We start from the raw sequence: 19,632 nt of genomic DNA, 5'->3' as shown, positions 1-19,632 counted from the left end.
TCTATAAGGTTATAACATCTTGAGCAGCCTAGCTTGAAGGATGAATTTAATTAAAATGCTGGAGGCAAAGGAACAAGAGAGAAAAATAAAAACAAATATTATTGTGTCAGTGGCAGCACTATTATCTGAGCCAGAAGGCTGTGAATTAATGCTTCGCTTTAGAGACTTAAGCAGGGAACTTAGATTGATCTAAGGAGTGCAGAACTTTTGGAGGTACTGTCCTTTGGGTAAAATGTTAAACTGAAGCCCTGTCTGCCCCTCAAGCAGGGATAATATATTTAAAGGGCAATAGGGTGATATCCTATCACAGGTATAGTGCCAGAGGATTGGAGGATAGCAAATGTTGTCCCATTGTTTAAGAAGGGGAACAGAGACTTTCCCGGGAATTATAGACCGGTGAGTCTTACTTCTGTTGTGGGCAAAGTTTTAGAAAAAATTATTAGGGACAGGATTTATAGTTATTTAGAGAGTAATGTATTGATTGGAGATAGTCAGCACGGTTTTGTGAAGGGTAGGTCGTGCCTTACTAACCTTATTGAGTTTTTTGAGAAAGTGACCAAAGAGGTGGATGGGGGTAAGGCAGTTGACGTGGTATATATGGACTTCAGTAAGGCGTTTGATAAGGTTCACCATGGAAGGCTTCTGCAGAAAATGCAGATGTATGGGATTGGGGGTGATTTAGTTAATTGGATCAGGAATTGGCTAGCAGATAGGAGACAGAGGGTGGTGGTTGATGGAAAGTATTCGTCATGGAGTTCGGTTACAAGTGCCTCAGGGATCTGTTTTGGGGCCACTGCTGTTTGTAATTTTTATAAGTGATCTGGATGAGGGTATAGTTGGGTGGATTAGTAAATTTGCTGATGACACCAAAGTCGGAGGAGTGGTAGATAGTGAAGAGAGGTGTCATAGTTTACAGAGAGACTTGGACAAGTTGCAGAGCTGGGCTGAGAGGTGGCAGATGGAGTTTAATGCGGAAAAGTGTGAGGTAATTCACTTTGGCAGGAATAACAGATGTGTAGAGTATAGGGTTAACGGTAGGACTCTGAATAGTGTTGATGAACAGAGGGATCTAGGTGTATGTGTACATAGATCCCTGAAAGTTGGGAATCAAGTAGATAAGGTAGTTAGGAAGGCATACGGTGTCTTGGCGTTTACTGGTAGAGGGATTGAATTTAGGAGCCGCAACATCATGTTGCAACTGTACAAAACTCTGGTGCGTCCGCACTTGGAGTATTGTGTGCAGTTCTGGTCCCCACATTATAGGAAGGACGTGGAAGCATTGGAGAGGGTGCAGAGGAGGTTTACCAGGATGTAGAACATAGAACAATACAGCGCAGAACAGGCCCTTCGGCCCACGATGTTGCGCCGACCAGTTAAAAAACAATGACCCTCTAACCTAAGCCAAACCCTTTCCATCCATAAACCTATCCACGGATCTCTTAAACGCCCCCAAACTAGGCGCATCTACAACTGCAGCAGGCAGGGCATTCCAATCCTTCACCACCCTCTGGGTAAAGAACCTACCCCTGACATCCGTCCTATAACTACCACCCCTTAATTTAAAGCTATGCCCCCTTGTGCTAGCTTTCTCCATCCGAGGAAAAAGGCTATCACTGTCCACCCTATCCAAACCTCTAATCATAGAACATAGAACACTACAGCACAAACAGGCCCTTCGGCCCACGAGTTGCGCCGATCACATCAACACCTACCAACCTACAGACCTATCTATAACCCTCAAACTCATTAAACCCCATATACTCATCCAGAAGTCTTTTAAAAGACCCCAGCGAGTTCGCCTCCACCACCACTGACGGCAGCCGATTCCATTCACTCACCACCCTCTGAGTGAAAAACTTACCCCTAACATCACTTGTGAACTTCCCTCCCTGCACCTTAAATCTGTGTCCTCTCGTAGCAACCATTTCAACCCGGGGAAATAGCCTCTGAGAGTCCACCCTATCTATTCCTCTCAACATTTTGTAAACTTCTATCAGGTCGCCTCTCAACCTTCGTCTCTCCAGGGAAAAGAGTCCCAGCTCCCTCAACCTAACTTCATAAGGCATGCCTCCCAGTCCAGGCAACATCCTTGTAAATCTCCTCTGTACCCTCTCAATAGCTTCTACATCTTTCCTATAGTGAGGCGACCAGAACTGCGCACAATACTCTAAATGAGGCCTGACAAGGGTCTTATAAAGTTGCAGCATTACCTCCCGACTCCTAAACTCAATCCCTCGATTAATGAAGGCCAGTACACCATACGCCTTCTTGACCACCTCCTCCACCTGCGAGGCCGATTTAAGAGTCCTGTGGACTTATATGTTTCAATAAGGTCCCCTCGCAGCCGCCTTCTTTCTAACGAAAACAACCTCAAATCCCTCAGTCTCTCCTCATAGGACCTCCCCTCCATACCAGGCAACATCCTGGTAAACCTCCTCTGCACCCTCTCCAAAGCCTCCACATCCTTCCTATAATGTGGGGACCAGAACTGCACACAATACTCCAAGTGCGGACGCACCAGAGTTTTGTACAGTTGCAACATGACGCTGCGGCTCCTAAATTCAATCCCCCTACCAATAAACGCCAAAACACCGTATGCCTTCCTAACAACCCTATCTACTTGATTCCCAACTTTCAGGGATCTATGTACACATACACCTAGATCCCTCTGTTCATCCACACTATTCAGAGTCCTACCGTTAGCCCTATACTCTACACCCTCCACCTCTCGGCCCAGCTCTGCAACTTGTCCAAGTCTCCCTGTAGACTAAGACACCCTTCCTCACTATCAACCACACCTCTGACTTTGGTGTCATCAGCAAATTTACTAATCCACCCAGCTATACCCTCATCCAGATCATTTATAAAAATTACAAACAGCAGTGGCCCCAAAACAGATCCTTGAGGCACACCACTCGTAACCGAACTCCATGTCGAATACTTACCATCAACCACCACCCTCTGTCTCCTATCCGCCAGCCAATTCCTAATCCAATTTCCTAAATCACCCTCAATCCCATACATCTGCAATTTCTGCAGAAGGCTTCCATGGTGAACCTTATCAAACGCCTTACTAAAGTCCATATATACCACGTCAACTGCCTTGCCCCCATCCACCTCTTTGGTCACTTTCTCAAAAAACTCAATAAGGTTAGTAAGGCACGACCTACCCTCCACAAAACCGTGCTGACTATCTCTAATCATTTCATTACTCTCCAAATAACTATAAATCCTATCCCTAATAATTTTTTCTAAAACCTTGCCCACAACAGAAGTAAGACTCACCGGTCTATAATTCCCGGAGAAGTCTCTGTTCCCCTTCTTAAACAATGGGACAACATTCGCTAACCTCCAATCTTCTGGCACTATACCGGTGACCAACGGCGACCTGAAGATCACAGCCAGAGGCTCTGCAATCTCCTCCCTTGCCTCCCAGAGAATCCTAGGGTAAATCCCATCTGGCCCAGGGGACTTATCTATTTTCAAACCCTCAAGAATAACTAGCACATCCTCCTTATCAACTGCAATACTGTCCAGTTTACAACCCTGTAACCCAGTGTTCTCCACAGCTACATTTATGTCCCCCTGCGTGAACACCGAAGAGAAATATTGGTTCAATGCCTCACCAATCTCTTCCGGTTCCACACATAAATTCCCACTGCTGTCTCTAACTGGCCCTAATCTTGCCCTAACCAACCTTTTGTTCTTAACATATCTATAGAACGCCTTAGGATTCTCCTTAATCCTATCAGCCAAAGTCTTCTCATGTCCTCTTTTAGCCCTTCTTAACTCTCTCTTTAACTCCCTCCTAGCCAATCTAAAGCTCTCTAGTGCACTACCTGAGCCCTCAAGTCTCATCCGGACATAAGCCTCCTTTTTCTTTTTAACCAGCGAATCAACTTTCCTAGTGCACCACGGTTCCCTAGCTCGACCAATTCCTCCTTGCCTGACAGGGACATACATATCAAGGACTCGCAGTAGCTGCTCCTTGAAAAAACTCCACATTTCGGACGTTCTGAGACCCTGTAGTCTCCTAGTCCAACCTATGCTTCCTAATTCTCTCCTAATAGCCTCATAATTACCCTTCCCCCAGCTAAAACTACTGACCCGATGTTCCTGCCTATCCCTTTCCATCACTAAGGTGAACGTAACCGAATTGTGGTCACTATCACCAAAATGCACCCCAACTTCCAAGTCTAGCACCTGGTCTGGCTCATTTCCCAGCACCAAATCCAATATAGCCTCACCTCTAGTTGGCCTGTCAACATACTGAGTCAAGAAACCCTCCTGCACGCTTTGTACAAAAACTGACCCCTCTAATGAGCTAGAGCTATAGCTATTCCAATCAATATTAGTAAAGTTAAAGTCCCCCATAACAATTACCCTATTACTTTCACTCCTATCCAGGATCGTCTCCGCAATCCTTTCCTCAACCTCTCTAGAACTTTTAGGAGGTCTATAAAAGACTCCCAACAGGGTGACCTCTCTCCTATTTCTAACCTCAGCCCATACTACCTCAACAGACAAGTCCTCATCAAACTTCCTCTCTGACACCGTGATACAATCCTTGACTAATAATGCTACCCCTCCCCCCCTTCTACCTCCTTCTCTACTCCTACTGAAGCATTTGAACCCCGGAACCTGCAACAACCATTCCTGACCCTGCTCTATCCATGTCTCTGAAATGGCCACAACATCAAAGTCCCAGGTACTGATCCACGCTGCAAGTTCATCCACTTTATTGCGAATACTCCTCGCATTAAAGTATACACATTTCAAACCCTGCTCCACTTCACCCCCACGATGCCGTGCATTGCAGTCCCCATCTGTGCCCCCCTCACTTTCACCCCTGCTACTCAGGACCCCACCCCCACCTCTGAATCAGTTGCCTGGTATGGAGGGAAGGTCCTATGAGGAGAGACTGAGGGATTTGGGGTTGTTTTCGTCAGAAAGAAGGCGGCTAAGAGGGGACCTTACTGAAGCATATAAGATGATTAGAGGTTTAGATAGGGTGGACAGTGATAGCCTTTTTCCTCGGATGGAGAAAGCTAGCACGAGGGGGCATAGCTTTAAATTAAGGGGTGGTAGATATAGGACGGATGTCAGAGGTAGGTTCTTTACCCAGAGGGTGGTGAGGGATTGGAATGCCCTGCCTGCTGCAGTTATAGATGCGCCTAGTTTGGGGGCATTTAAGAGATCCGTGGATAGGTTTATGGATGGAAAGGGATTGGTTTAGATTAGAGGGTCATTGCTTTTTTAATTGGTCGGCGCAACATCGTGGGCCGAAGGGCCTGTTCTGCGCTGTAATGTTCTATGCTCTATCCTTGATGTTCTGGCCAATTTTTACCCCTCAATCAATATTAACATAATTTTGCATTTTATCTCATTGCTATTTGTGGGACTTGGCCATATTTCCTAAATCACAACTGCAAAAGACACTATGAATACAAGTTATTTCTTTCCAATAAAATGAAAATGCTGGAACCATGCAAAGGGTTGGTATCTGTAGAGGAAAGACAACTAAGGACTTGCTTTTGCTTTTTAAGATGCCAGCTTATCTGCGTACTTCCAGTATTTGTGGAGACAGGTGTTTTTTTTTTGAATGAACTGTTCTTGAAACGTGGACAATGTTGAAGGTGACGTTGGGCCGCTCCTTAAACAGGAATGAAGCTTACTGCCATAAGCTTTCGGTCACAAAACTGCATTCCATTCACCACGCCACATTTTAAGAATTTAATCCAGTGCCTTTCAGTAAAATGTTTATGCTGGAGGACTACTGCCTTTTCTTAACAGTTTGAGACAGTTTTGTTAATTGCCTGGATTGAAAATCTAATCTAAGCCATATATAGAAATGGATAGAAAATGAATTACATTGCTTTCAATGTTAACATATGTAGCAGTGGGTAAAAAGTTGAGTTGAAGTTACAAGGCAAGCACACTGCCAGCAAGGTCCACATTAAAATGATTAATATCAAAAATGAAATGCTTACTCACAGTTACTGGAACACGGAGAGGTGAGTTGATTGGAAGGTAGAGAGTTGACTGGAAAGTACAATCTGGGAGTTCCTGTGTTTTACATTTTGGGGCCAAGTGTGTGAATGGGTCGCTTGGTAACCTGGCACAGTACCTGTTACAAATAAAAGTTATGATTGTTAGGAAATAGAGATGGTTTAAACAATTTATATTAATATCGCAGGTATTAGAAATAAGGTACCAGCTTAAGTTGAATCTGTCTTTGTATTGTGCGCTAAGGAAAGTTAAGACTTTAGTTACTTTCATGTTAAGCAAAGGTGTCTGCATTGTAATTAAGGGTTTATGACATAAAAGCATTTATAGAGGTTAAAAAAGCTCAGGTGTTGCTTAGGAACCAAAGGTCCTCACTGTAAAATAGCAGCTGTTTTCACTTGGAACCAGGTAACTCAAAAACCTAGATGCTATTCACAGAGGCTGCCAGTACAGGCAGGACGATACGGAGATGCAGAAAGCAGATCCCAGAAGCTAAAGAACAGTTCGAAACCAGGCGATGAAGAGAGAAGTACCAGGTAGACTGAAGTAAAGAGCTAGAATCTGAACAAGATACTGTTCATTGAAGTTACAGAAAGGAGCAGAGAGAAAGGCGGCAGTCAAAGACTGCTATAACCTGCAGAGTGGAGAAGTCAGCTAGTGAGAAAGGATGTGGAGATGCCAGCGATGGACTTGGGTGAGCACAGTAAGAAGTCTCACAACATCAGGTTCAAGTCCAACGGGTTTATTTGGTAGCACGAGCTTTCAGAGCACTGCTCCTTCATCAGGTGAATGGAGGATTTGGGTTCACAAACAGGGCATATATGGACACAGACTCAATTACAAGATAATGGTTGGAATGTGAGCCTTAACAGGTAATCTAGTCTTTACAGGCGCAGTCAATGTGAGTGGAGAGAGGGTTAAGCACAGGTTAAAGAAGGTGTGAATTGTCTCAAGCCAGGACAGTTAGGGAGATTTTGCAAGTCCAGGCAAGTCGTGGGAGTTACAGGTAGTGTGACATGAACTCAAGATCCCGGTTGAGGCCATCCTCACGTGTGCAGAACTTGGCTATTAGTTTCTGCTCGGCGATTTTGCGTTGTCATGTGTCTTGAAGGCCACCTTGGAGAATAGCAGTTTGGGGAACTAGGTAGAAAGTTAAAAAGCAGGGTTGTAATCTCAGGATTATTCTCTGTGTCACAGGCCAGTGGGGCTAGAAATAGGAAAATAATACATATGAACACATGGCTAAACAGGGAGGGTTTCAAATATTTGGACCATTGAGATCTCTTCTGGGGCAAGTGGGACCTGTACAAGGACGGGTTGCACCTAAACTGGAAGGACATAAATATTCTGGACGGGAGATTTGCCAGTGTCACAAGGGAGGATTTAAACTAGTTTGGCAGGGGAGGGGGAATCAAAGCAAAGGTGAATTAACTGAAGGGGACCCTGAGAGTAGGGCCAGTAAGACACTGAGGAAAAGCAGACAAGGTGTGGTTGCTAATCAGAGAAGGTTTGGTGAACTGAAGAGCATTTTTTCAATGCAAAAAGTGTAACAGGTAAAGCAGATGAACTTAGTGCTTGGATTAGTACTAGGAACTATGATGTTGCTGGAATTACAGAGATTTGGTTAAGGGAAGGACAGGATTGGTAGTTTAATGTCCCAGGATACACATGTTTCCAACCGGATAGAGGGGAGTGGAGTGTAAAAGGGTTGGGGGGGGGGCACTAAAGTTGCACTACTGGTTAAGGAGAATATCACAGCTGTACTGTGGGAAGACACCTCGGAGGGCTCATACAGTGAGGCAATAATGGCTAGAGCTCAGTAATACAGTGTAGTCACAATTTTGGGAGTTTACATTAGGCCTCCCAACAGCCAGCAGGAGATTGAAGAACAAATTTTGGCAAGGTGTAAAAGTAACAGGGTTGTTGTGGTGGGAGATTTTAACTTCCCTTATATTGATTGGGACTCACTTAGTGCTAAGGGCATGGATGGGGCAGAGTTTGTAAGGAGCATCCAGAAGGACTTCTTGAAACAGTATATAGATAGTCCAACTAGGGAAGGGGCCATACTGGACCTGGTATTGGGGAATGAGCCCGGCCAGGTGGTCAACGTTTCAGTAGGGGGGCAGCTCGGGAACACTGACCACAATTCAGGCAGCTTTAAAGGTACTGATGGATAAGGAGAAGTGTAGTCTTCAAGTTAAGGAGCTAAATTGGGGGAAGGCTAATTACAAGAATATTAGGCAGGAACTGAAGAATGTAGATTGGAGGTAGATGTTTGAGGGCAAATCAACATCTGGCATGTGGGAAGCTTTCAAGTTGATAGGGATTCAGGACCGGCACATTCCTATAAGGATGAAGGATAATATCGCAAGTTTTGGGAACTTGGATAACAAGAGATATTGTGAGCCTAGTCAAAGAGAAAAAGTAAGCATTTGTCAAGTCTAGGAATACACGAAGCAAGTGTGGAATACAAGTAGAAAGAAACTTAAGGATGGAGTAAGGAGGGCGAAAAGGGGACATGAAAAATCATTGACCAGCAAGATTAAGGAAAATCCCAAGGCTTTTTACACATATATAAAGAGCAAGAGGGTAGCCAGGCCCACTCAAGGACAGGGGAGAGAATCTATGCGTGGAGCCACAGGAAATGGGTGAGTTAGTAAATGAGTACTTTGCGTCAGTATTCACCAGAGGAGGACTTGATGGATGATGACTCTGAGAAAGGGTGTGTAGATAGTTTGAGTCATGTTGAGATCAAAAAGGTGGCGGTATTGGGGTTCTTGAGAAACATTAAGGTAGACAAGTACCCTGGGCCAGATGGGATATATCCCAGACCTCAGAGGCAAGGGAGGAAATTGCTGGGGCCTTGGGCGATGAAGTCATTGAGGACTGGGGCGTTTTCATTGATAACATGTTGAAGGCTCTGAAAATGATGTCATAGCTTCTGTGCTCTGGGGAAGTACAGGATGACGAAGGGTACTCTGTTGGCTATGTCCCATATTTGTCTTCTGAGGCAGTTGGTGCAGTTTTTTGCTGTGGCACATCAGAACTGTCAATCGATGAATCAAGTGTCATATCCTGTTCTTACAAGGGCATCTTTCAGCATCTGTAGATGTCTGTTGCATTCCTCCTCATCTGAACAGATCGTGTGTATACAAAGGGCTTGTGCATTAGGGATAGCTTCTTTAACGTGTCATTGATGAAGACGAACATCTCGCCAAGGCCATCCCCACACATTGAACGCAGCAAACTACCCAGCCTCCAGGAGAACAGTGACCATGACACTACACAACCTTGCCACAGAAACTTCTGCAAGACATGCCAGATCATCGACATGGATGCCACACGAGAACACCATCCACCAGGTACACAGCACATACTCTTGCGACTCAGCCAACGTTGCCTATCTGATGCGCTGCAGGAAAGGATGTCCTGAGGCATGGTACATTGGCGAGACCCTGCAGATGTTATGACAATGGAAGAATGGATACCACTCGACAGTCACCAGACAGGAGTGTTCCCTTCCTACTGGGGGGCACTTCAGCAGTCAAGGACATTCAGCCTCTGATCTTTGGGTAAGCGTTCTCCAAGGCAGCCTTCAAGACACATGACAATGCAGAATCGCCAAGCAGAAACTGATAGCCAAGTTCTGCACACATGACGATGGCCTCAACCGGGATTTGGGTTCATGTCACACTATTTGTAACTCCCACGGCTTGCCTGGACTTACAAAATCTCTAACTGTCCTGGCTTGAGACAATTCACACCTCTTTAACCTCTGCTTAACCCTCACTCCACTTGCACTTCTGCGCCTCTAAAGACTAGATTACCTGTTAAGACTCGCATTCCAACCATTATCTTGTAATTGAAACTGTATCTATATATGCCCTCTTTGTGAACCCAATCCTCCACTCACCTGAAGTGGCAGCGCTCCAAAAGCTCATGCTATGAAATAAACCTGTTGGACTTGAACCTGGTGTTGTGAGATTTCTTACAGTGAGAAAGGAGACATCCAAGTAATCCTAAGTTTAAGTGTTTTAACACAGAGTGAAACAGAGGTGTACTGATGGTATGGCTGGGTACCTGAGAGATTGTTAAAAAATCTGAATGCACATGGCAATCCAGGGCAAAAGGAATACCAACGGGTGAGGTTGAAATCCTGGATGTGGCTGCCTTGACGAAGACATTTGAGAGAAAGTCTTGTGTGGGAGACGGTTTCAATTGTGCTCTTCAAGATTGGAGTTTGGAAACCCTTGTGGAGGATTGAGATTCAGTGAGGGCAGTTGACTCAAAGTGTGACAAGTATCTGTGGATTTCTTGAGAAATCCGCTTAGGTGTTATACAGGGTGGCATCTGTCACTTGGTTTCAGAGTATGGTGTGTCTGACCACATTTCACTTATCGGTTTGCATGGCCTATGTACTTACTGAGAATATTAGAGGATAGAAGATATATTTTATAACTTGTGCAATCCATATAAATCTGTGTCTATGTGCGAAGGAAGAGATGGAGTTGTGCATTATAGTTAATCTTTTCTAGTTTAGTGAATGTTTCACTCTTTCATTAAAAGGTAATCACCATGTCCTGTGACTTTGTTCACCCACCAAACAAAAAACTAAAGTTAAGAGACAGGGTTCCACTCTGGGAACAGACTGCTCAGTGGTATCAGCTAGGATCACAACATTATGCACCTTAAAACAATTATACATTTGCCAGTATACAGCAAAGTTAGTATTTATTCAAAATTACATTTATGCAAATGTAACACAGGGGGATTTAGGAGATTTCATTGAATACAGAGATGATTCAACAGGTCCTTAACATGTATCCTATTTCTACTCTGAACCAGAAAAACAAATGTACACAATTATATCAACGATGGAAAGTGAAGTAAATGGTCACAAAATGGTAGAAATTGCAGGTTATATTTTAAAAGTTCTGAAAATATTACATAAGTTACTTTCATTCAACTAAGTACCCTGGATATCATCACCTCTCCATGCACAAAATTAATCTCATCTTAAATCTTATGCCACAATGATCAGTGTCCTGAAATGACACTTGGTTGGCTTGACCCACCTTAGCTCAAGAGTGCAGGGAAGATTCATGGGGATGGTTCCAGGGGATGAGGAGCTTCAGTAATGTGGATAAATTGGAGGGGTTAGGGTTATTCTCCTTGAAGATGAGAAAATTGAGGGGAGATTTGATAGAGATATTCAAAATAATGAGGGGTCAGTACAGAATAGATGGAGAAAAGTTGTTTCCAAAGGCAGAGGGATGGCAGAGATTTAAAATAATTGGCAAAAACAGCAATGGTGCCATGAGGAAAAGCATTTTTAACCAGTGAGTGGTCAGGGCCTGGAATGCACTGCCCTGAGAATGTGGCAGAGGCATATTCAATAAGAGAATTGGATAATTTTACGAAGCTAAAGCATTGGCAGGAGAATGGGGAGAGTAGAATAATGAGACTAGATGAGTTACTCTTGCAAAGAGCCAACATGGATAGGAGGGGCAAAACGGCCACCTCCTGTGCAGAAACCATTCTATGGTTCTTAAAAGCTTAAACACGGCAGTACAGTGGTTAGCACTGCTGCTTCAAAGTGCCAGGGACCCGGGCTCAATACTTGGCTTGGGTCACCGTCTGTGTGGAGTTTGCACGTTCTCCCCACATCGGCATGGGTTTTCTCTGGGGGCTCCAGTTTCCTCCCACATTCTAAAAGACATACTGGTTAGGTGCATTGACCCAAACAAACGCCAAAGTGTGGTGACTCAGGGAATTTCACAGTAACTTCATTGCAGTGTTAAAGTAAGCCTTACCTGCGACTAATAAGTAAACTTTCAAAATTTAAGATTGTTGACATTGGTTTGATGCTTTCAGGCATTAACAACGTTCAGACTCTACCTGTTCACATGTCCGATGGCAGTATTGATGGTTACTCGCGGACTCCCTTCTTCTGGCCTCAGTACATACGGGGGAAGCATCTCATCATCATCGGTGACAGGTTCTACCTCCACATCAACTGAATCCACAGACTTTGAGCACTTGTTTCGGAGAATCTTAGCAAGGTACCAATGGAAATAAATATATGAACCTTCCAGAAAACATAGCTATAGGGCAATGTTTTGCAATTACTGCATTTTAAGTCAGACAATTCCAAGGCCTTTTCACTACCTTTCCTAAAGGCATTGCTACTTGCTGGAGATTTTCATCAATCTCTAGGGCATTCTTCACAAAAAGCCTTGATGGTATCAGCAGCCTGATGAACTATGCATGGTAAATTCAATTCAGCCGGCAGCCAATATTCATGCATGTACATTTGCCAGCAGAGATCACTCGATGAAAAGAAACATGAATCATGGATATTTAAACATCAGCAGCTCAAAGCACCAGGACTACTTGGAGCATGATGTGGAGATGCTGGCGTTGGACTGGGGTAAACACAGTAAGAAGTCTCACAACACCAGGTTAAAGTCCAAAAGGTGTTATGAGCTGTTGGACTTTAACCTGGTGTTGTGAGACTTCTTACTGTACTTGGAACATCTAGCCACTAGCTGACCTTCTGACTTGCCAGTCAGCACTTGGGTAGTGCATTTAGAAGTTCAGAGGAGAGAATATTCAACAGCTGGCAATTAGCACACAATAGACTCATTAGCACTTGCACCTTTGAAGCTATTCTGGAACCAAAACCAGAGTCTCAGAAGCAAACATCACAGTGGGAAATGGGGCAAGTTGGTGTGGTAACTTGAAACTCTTCATTCCCAGAACTCGTGTTTAATCCATCATTCATGACAAGATCAAAGTACTCCTTCTTGAATGGCTATGAAGTTTCTAAATGATCTGGATTTGGCGATTAGTCCTAAATGAGTTCCTTGGGGGCACTGAGTTCATAAGTGCAGTGCAAGGGTCAAACCTGATCTCAGAAGTGCCAGCAGTAGAAGAGCTAACTTTCATCTGCACTGCTGACATTTCCCACCCTCATTTTCAAAACCTTTCCATCAAAATGTTAAATAATCTAATCATTAAAAGCACTGCCTGACCAAATTTGATCCCTCGTCCAGGCAACTTAGTTGGTTTCAATGACAGATAGAAGTTTGGCTTTTAAGCTCCTGGTTTGGGGAGGCATGTGGCAACTCAGCCATAGCTTGACTCTGTTGTTATCCAGTGATCCTTGTTTATTGGAATAGATATATGTGTGTGGATGTTTGTAAAAGACAAGATGAGAAGTTGCCAACATTCATCAACTGTGCTGACACGTGAAGAACAATCACCATGGGAATGGTAATGTACTGGACATAAAATCCACTGGTCTTGAGCTCAAATGCCAATAGAATTCAAGTAATCAATGTGAGCAACGGAAAATACTAAAGCTGCTGGAAAACCCAACTGCTTCAATTTTTCTTTCAGGAAGTCTGCTCCATCGCCACAACCTACATTTGATTCTAGTCCAGCAAGTCACCAAGTTGTCAAGACAATAAACTTGGCCGTATAACTATTTCTTGCAGCCCAAGAATAAATTGAAACAAAATCAATTCAGAAAAGTACCCAAAAGTGCCTCTGGAACAAAAACTCAGGAAATCAAATTATATTTTAAACTCGTGACAAAAAAAAATCAATTCTCTATCCTTCAATAATGATACAACATTTAGTAAATAGCTCTAAAATTCAATCCATATTAATTCTGTTGTGCATCTTTCAGTCTGTATTTATCAAGTAAAAACCAGCTGGTACCTTTTCAATTGCTTTATAGGTTTTGAGGTCCTCTTTAAAATCTTCAATTTTGTCAGAATCTGAAAGCATGATGTAGTTTGAGATGGGTGCTCGTGCTCTTCCTTTTGATTGCACATAAGAGCGATATTCTGTTGGCAAATCAAACCGAACCACCAGATTGCATTTTGGAATATCGACTCCCTCTTCAACAACACTGGTTGCAATGAGTAAATTGGTCTCATGTGCACGGAACTTTCTCAGCACCTACAACAATTTTTTGGAGAAAGAAAAATTGGCATTAGTTTAATGCAGTCCCAAGAGCTCAATGACTAGGTAACACAATTTTACACACGATTTGTTGTTTGCTTTGAGTTTACTCTGCGTAAAATTACAGGAGTATTCAAGATAAACCAGTGTACAAAGGGAAGGCAAGATAATGGGACAGCACATCCGTTTTGCATACTGTGGAATTTGAACTCTGAAGCTTCGAAATCCATCCACAAAATGGGGTCAACTTATAAAAGTATAAAAATGAATTGACAGCATGAATGTGGGTAATTTTGAAATGCCATCTGCTTTCAATGCAAAGAGTGCGTGTGCCGTAAATGCCTGCACACCTTTGCACACAGTCTGTATCACCTGCTTGACGTTATGCAATAATTATAAACTGGATTTGATTTTGAGCCTTATATCATTTGAATGTTATTTGGGAAAAGGAAGTCTTATTGTAGATATATTTTGGAATAAGGTTTAATTTCTATACAAACTGTTCAGTTATTCATGTCCTTAAGTGTCTTGGACTACTGTAGTCCTTTCCGTTGTGTAATTTTCTTTTAAGTTGATAAATATTCTTAATAATCGTTTATACGTTGACTGAACTGGTTCCTCATTGGGGTTTTACATGATTGCCCAAAATAATCCAAAAATCTGTACACTGCCACAAACCAGTGTTCAAGTTGGGATATCCTTACAGGTAACACACCGTGGTCCGTGACATAGTGCACCTTTGGAGTACCTCCTAGTTCGATGCTGGGGAGACTGGAAGTTATGGCCCATCTTCTTTATCTCCTCAGATGCAAAGAGACCAATACCAGCTCCTTCACACAACTGAAGTCACTGATCCCTGCCACTGGTCTAGTAAATTTCCAATGCACCTGCTCCAAGGTCTTGACATCCTTTCTAAAGTGTGGTGTCCAGATTTGAACACAATAGTTAAGTACAAAACTAAATCTTAACTAAGTCAGGAGGGATGATCTTTTTAAAAATTGAGCTTTCACAAACCATCTTTTAAAAAACCCACAAGATTAGACTTAAGGCTACGCTCCGGTATGATGGTAGTAGTGTGATGTTCTTAATTCCACCCTTTCCACTGATATCACTACCAACATTCCTACAAACATGAACACTTAATTCTAGTATGATGCAGCTTAAAGACAACCTTCCAACCCACGAGTGGAAGGATAAAATCCAAAATCTATAATTGTATTACAGGATCCTTTCACAATTCAAACAGAATAGAAAAATGTTTGGACCTACCAATAGGCTTGCTGTCATCTGGTGATAATTCTGTTTTTGAAGCAGCCACGAGATTAAAAACAATCTTGTGGCTGCTTCAAAAACAGAATTATCACCAGATGACAGCAAGCCTATTGGTAGGTCCAAACATTGAAGAAATGTTAACACGTCTGGCTCTGACTTGTGACTGCAACTCAGATTTTGACCTATTCAGAGTATTAGTACCAATAATTGAGTTACCAAATAGTCATTTTCTAATTGAGAGTGGCTCCACACAGTTGATATAACCTTCCGATTACACAAATTTCTTGTCCATATCTGAGGGTCACACAGCCTGTATGCTGATGTGAACTACAGGACCCTTGTCAGACTGAATCTGTGACCATCCCAACAGAGAGTTTAGTATCTCAGTGGATCTACCAGAGCATCCACAGATGCTCATTTTAGATATTCTTGTATAATGTGCTCAGAAACAAGGTAAAGAACATCGCAGATTTACAGCTTTAATAGAGGTAACATCCATGTAGGGAAAGCAACACAGCCTTCAAAGCTGGGTGGTTTCTTTTTGAAAGTAAGACAAGATGTTTTTACCTCTTCTTGTTTCCTAAACTCCACTTCCATCTGTTTGTTACGAGGCTGGTTCTTTCCAATGCCATGACCGGTTATGAAATTACTGCTGACGTAAGACAACTCTGGATCCTGCTTACCGGCTTCTTTTATCAACCTGGAGGTAAGATAATGAACTCAAGTTACATTCTATGAAGTGAGGGGAAGAGGACGACAATGGAGAGGAAAACTAATTAGCCCACTCCAAGACAAATGTTATCAGAGAATGAATTGGTTACTATAACCACCACCTGCCCTTCCCCCTGCCAATCCAAAAATAGTTCCCCACTCATCATTTGCAGTGAAACAAGCAGTTCGTTTTGGTCAGAAACACTACGTTTTGCTCCAAAGGTCTTGTGTGGAGTAAAATAGGTCATTTATAATCTCCAAGTGATGTTAAAGCCACAGGTAGTTGCAAAATTTCTAAACCTTTATCCTATTTCATTCAATTCCAGTTAACCACACACACACACACACACACACACACTCGACAAATGGTGCCAAAATCATTAAGGTGAAGCTGAGCAAAACCTCTTAGTCTTGTTCAATATTTGGAACCAAGCACTGCATGAATCAATAAATCCTACAGAATGTGTGTTGAACACAAATTAGAGGAAGTTGTGATCAAGCTCTTTCATGCTTGTTTTCAATTCTGGTAGGATAGAGGGACACTAATTCTAGAAAGTAAGAGATATATTTCGACAGTCAGGAAATATTTTTGCATAATGAATGATTAATGTTCAGAATAAACTTCTTGACTGTAGAGCTGAAAACTGAAAGCACACTTAAATGCTACAATGGGTGCGGTTTTAGAATATTTCTGGATGAGTAAATTTGGACAGACTGAATATATAACTCATGTTATACAGCCTTACATGCAACTATTCTGTGAATTCTGCAGCATGTAAAATCTCACATTTTGAAGACTTGTATTTATTCTCAATCTACTTCTACCAATAATAGCTTTACAATTTTTTTACTCAAAGACCCCCATTTCTAGCTCATTCTAGTCATTTCTGAATAATTTCCTCAAATGGATCCATTTCCTTATTAAAAGTAGAGTTTATAAAACTGCACGTGATTCTCAGCATGGTTTTGCCCAGGCTTTTACAATCTCTTACCTATTTAAGACAACTGCCGTATAGCGTCTCTCAACAAAAATAATCCCGCACAGTATATTGGTGAAAGGGGATGGGAAGTTAGTGTCAGTCTTCTCTTTCTCCTCTATTTCTTCGTCCTCATCCTCATCTTCAGAATCACTCCACGATACATAGTTGTCTTGGTTTCTGTTGTTGTACCACTCAACACTCTCAAACTGCTGCCGTTCAAAAGGTTTATACTCGTGCAGGATTTCCAGCAGTTTGCTGACTTTTGGTGTCACGTATTTCAAATCGAGTGCAGCAGGTGAGAAGTGCTCTTCACAGAGTGCGTGAATTTTCCTTAAAAGAGTGTCTGTAAACAAAAGGAACTTTCTGTTCAACTCCTCCTGCTCGTGCTTTATATATTTCTGCAGTTCTCTTACCATCATCCCAGCCACTTTATCTGCACACCAAGGCCCAAGAACAGTTAATACTGCACGGCAGTCTACCAGTACCTATGGTAATCAAAGAGACAAAACGATTCAGTGTGAAAGCTGGCCTCTCATTATTTGCATTAAACACACTTTTGTAGAAGCAGTACAGTTTTAAACTTTGAAAATTGAATTTTAAAATAATAAGTGAATGGGAAATCAAAGTACCAGACATATCGCAAAAAATAACATTTGCTTTAGAAAATAGGATATTATTTTAGCTCCTTGATCAGTAAATTTACCGATAAACATGGATGGAGTGGTTAACATCTAATTCAGCACTAATTTAGAATACAGGATACTGTTTTCTATTAGGCACCCCTTCCACTACAGACACAAAATGTTCTATAACTGTGTTACACCCTCATCTTTGAGCCTGGGCAGGTTTGTAACCTGCTGCTAAGAAATTTCAAACAAACGTGGTATTTGAATCTGTCCTCAACACTGTTGTCAAACAATGAGTTTGAACTTTTGTAAACTATGAACGATATTACAAAGGAGGCATATCACACACCTCATTCTCAGCACATACCTGTTTAGGGACTGAAGTTGGACCTCTATCATCACAATGTGCAGATATGTTATTGAAGTCATTAATAAAATTAAGTGCTTCATCCAACTCCTTTAAAAGCTTTTCATACAGCCCACTTTTATCCTCATATGGTCCACAATCAAGCACAACTTCATGAGGCTGAGAAGAGTACCTGTATGTAAAAGGAGTCATGAATAAATTGAGCATAATATTCAAACAACAATTCTGCATTTCTCTTCATTTTCAAAACTGAACTTCTATTAATTTTGTATAACAAATTAGAAGAAATTTAATTTAATTATAACAAAATGGACATGACTTGATGTAAAAAAGTTCAAATCTCACAATGACAGATACCAAGTCTGAATTTAACAAATGTGACAATTTAAGGGCTAATGCCAGCAGAACGGCCATAAAAGCTGCTGGAACATTATAAAAATCCAAATGCTTTTCAGGGAAGGAAACCTTCCAATCATACTATCTGGCCTGCATGTAGCTTTTGTCTCGTCCTGTATGCTGTCCTCTGAAATGATCTATCAAACTACTCTATTGTTAAAAGAAAATCACAATTAAGGAGGTGGGCCCATCACTACCTTCTGGGGTAACTACAGGTGTGAGATAAATTGACCAATTTGCATTATTCATGCTCTTGAAAGGCAACAATATGGCAGCCAAATAAAACAATGTCATTTGATCCTGGACAGTCATCCTTCTAGATTCTCAGAGCAATACAGCTTAACGATGGCCAATTTACAATGTGCATGATCAAATGAGAAAATGGGTTGTGACCATCCAAGCACATCTAGTATAAACCCTTACAGCAAGTAGACATGCATCTATTTTGCACGGGACTGAAATCAGGTTTAAGATTAGAATTTGGCATAAATTAAAAGATGAATGTTAACCTACAGTAACACCAGCCCTCAAACAGTACCGGCATATTATAACAAAGTGAAGAATTAAGAAACTAGGATGTGTCTACAACTCACTTGTCCAACACCACCAGATCAGTGGCAGTCTCTGCACTGCTTCTGAGAATCTTTTCCAGCTTCAGAATCTTCTCCTCCAACTCAGAAGGATCACACTTACCATTTAAGATGGAGGCAGTTAGTCCCAAGATACGGGGGCAAGAGGGATTCTCCTCACACATCTAAATAACCAAAAACAAAACATTAAAACGACACTCATAAGAAATAGGAGCAGGAGTAGGCCATCTAGCCCTTCGAACCTGCCCCGCCATTCAATAAGATCATGGCTGATCTGCCGTGGCTCAGTTCCACATTCCCGCCCTCTCCCCATAACCCTTAATCCCCTCTCTTATCAAAAACCCATCAACCCGCGTCTTAAAAATATTTAGCGAGGTAGCCTCCACCACTTCAACGGGCAGAGAATTCCAGAGATTCACCACCCTTTGAGTGAAGAAGTTCCTCCTCAACTCTGTTCTAAACCGCCCCCCCTTTATCTTGAGGCTGTGCCCCCTAGTCCTAGGGGAAAATGTCCTTTCTGAGCGGGAAGAGTCTCTCCACCTCTATCCTATCCATCCCATTCATCATCTTATACGTCTTAATGAGATCTCCCCTCATTCTTCTAAACTCTAACGAGTACAAGCCTAGTTTATTCAGCCTCTCCTCATAGCTCAACCCCCTCAACTCCGGCATCAGCCTAGTAAACCTCCTCTGCACTCCCTCCAAGGCCAAAA

At 42.3% G+C, this 19,632-nt stretch overlaps 1 protein-coding gene across 2 annotated transcripts in view; it reads right to left on the bottom strand.

Annotated features, from left to right (window-relative positions):
• dicer1 (dicer 1, ribonuclease type III) overlaps window positions 1-19,632 on the bottom strand; it is a 120,565-nt gene that overhangs the window by 50,712 nt on the left and 50,221 nt on the right. For both annotated transcript variants that reach the window (XM_080202187.1, XM_080202188.1), the window contains exons 8-14: window positions 18,923-19,083; window positions 17,934-18,105; window positions 16,953-17,425; window positions 15,817-15,949; window positions 13,732-13,974; window positions 11,905-12,059; window positions 5,995-6,127 (exon numbers count right to left, since the gene is read on the bottom strand). In XM_080202187.1, the coding sequence (XP_080058313.1) occupies window positions 5,995-6,127; window positions 11,905-12,059; window positions 13,732-13,974; window positions 15,817-15,949; window positions 16,953-17,425; window positions 17,934-18,105; window positions 18,923-19,083 (1,470 nt within the window). The remainder of the gene's footprint in view (window positions 1-5,994; window positions 6,128-11,904; window positions 12,060-13,731; window positions 13,975-15,816; window positions 15,950-16,952; window positions 17,426-17,933; window positions 18,106-18,922; window positions 19,084-19,632) is intronic.

Source organism: Carcharhinus amblyrhynchos, chromosome 14 (genome assembly GCF_965287045.1).
Source record: "Carcharhinus amblyrhynchos chromosome 14, sCarAmb.v2.hapA, whole genome shotgun sequence".
NCBI lineage: Eukaryota > Metazoa > Chordata > Chondrichthyes > Carcharhiniformes > Carcharhinidae > Carcharhinus > Carcharhinus amblyrhynchos.
Note: the sequence above shows the minus strand (reverse complement) of the source record. Positions and strands in the feature narration are given on the sequence as shown.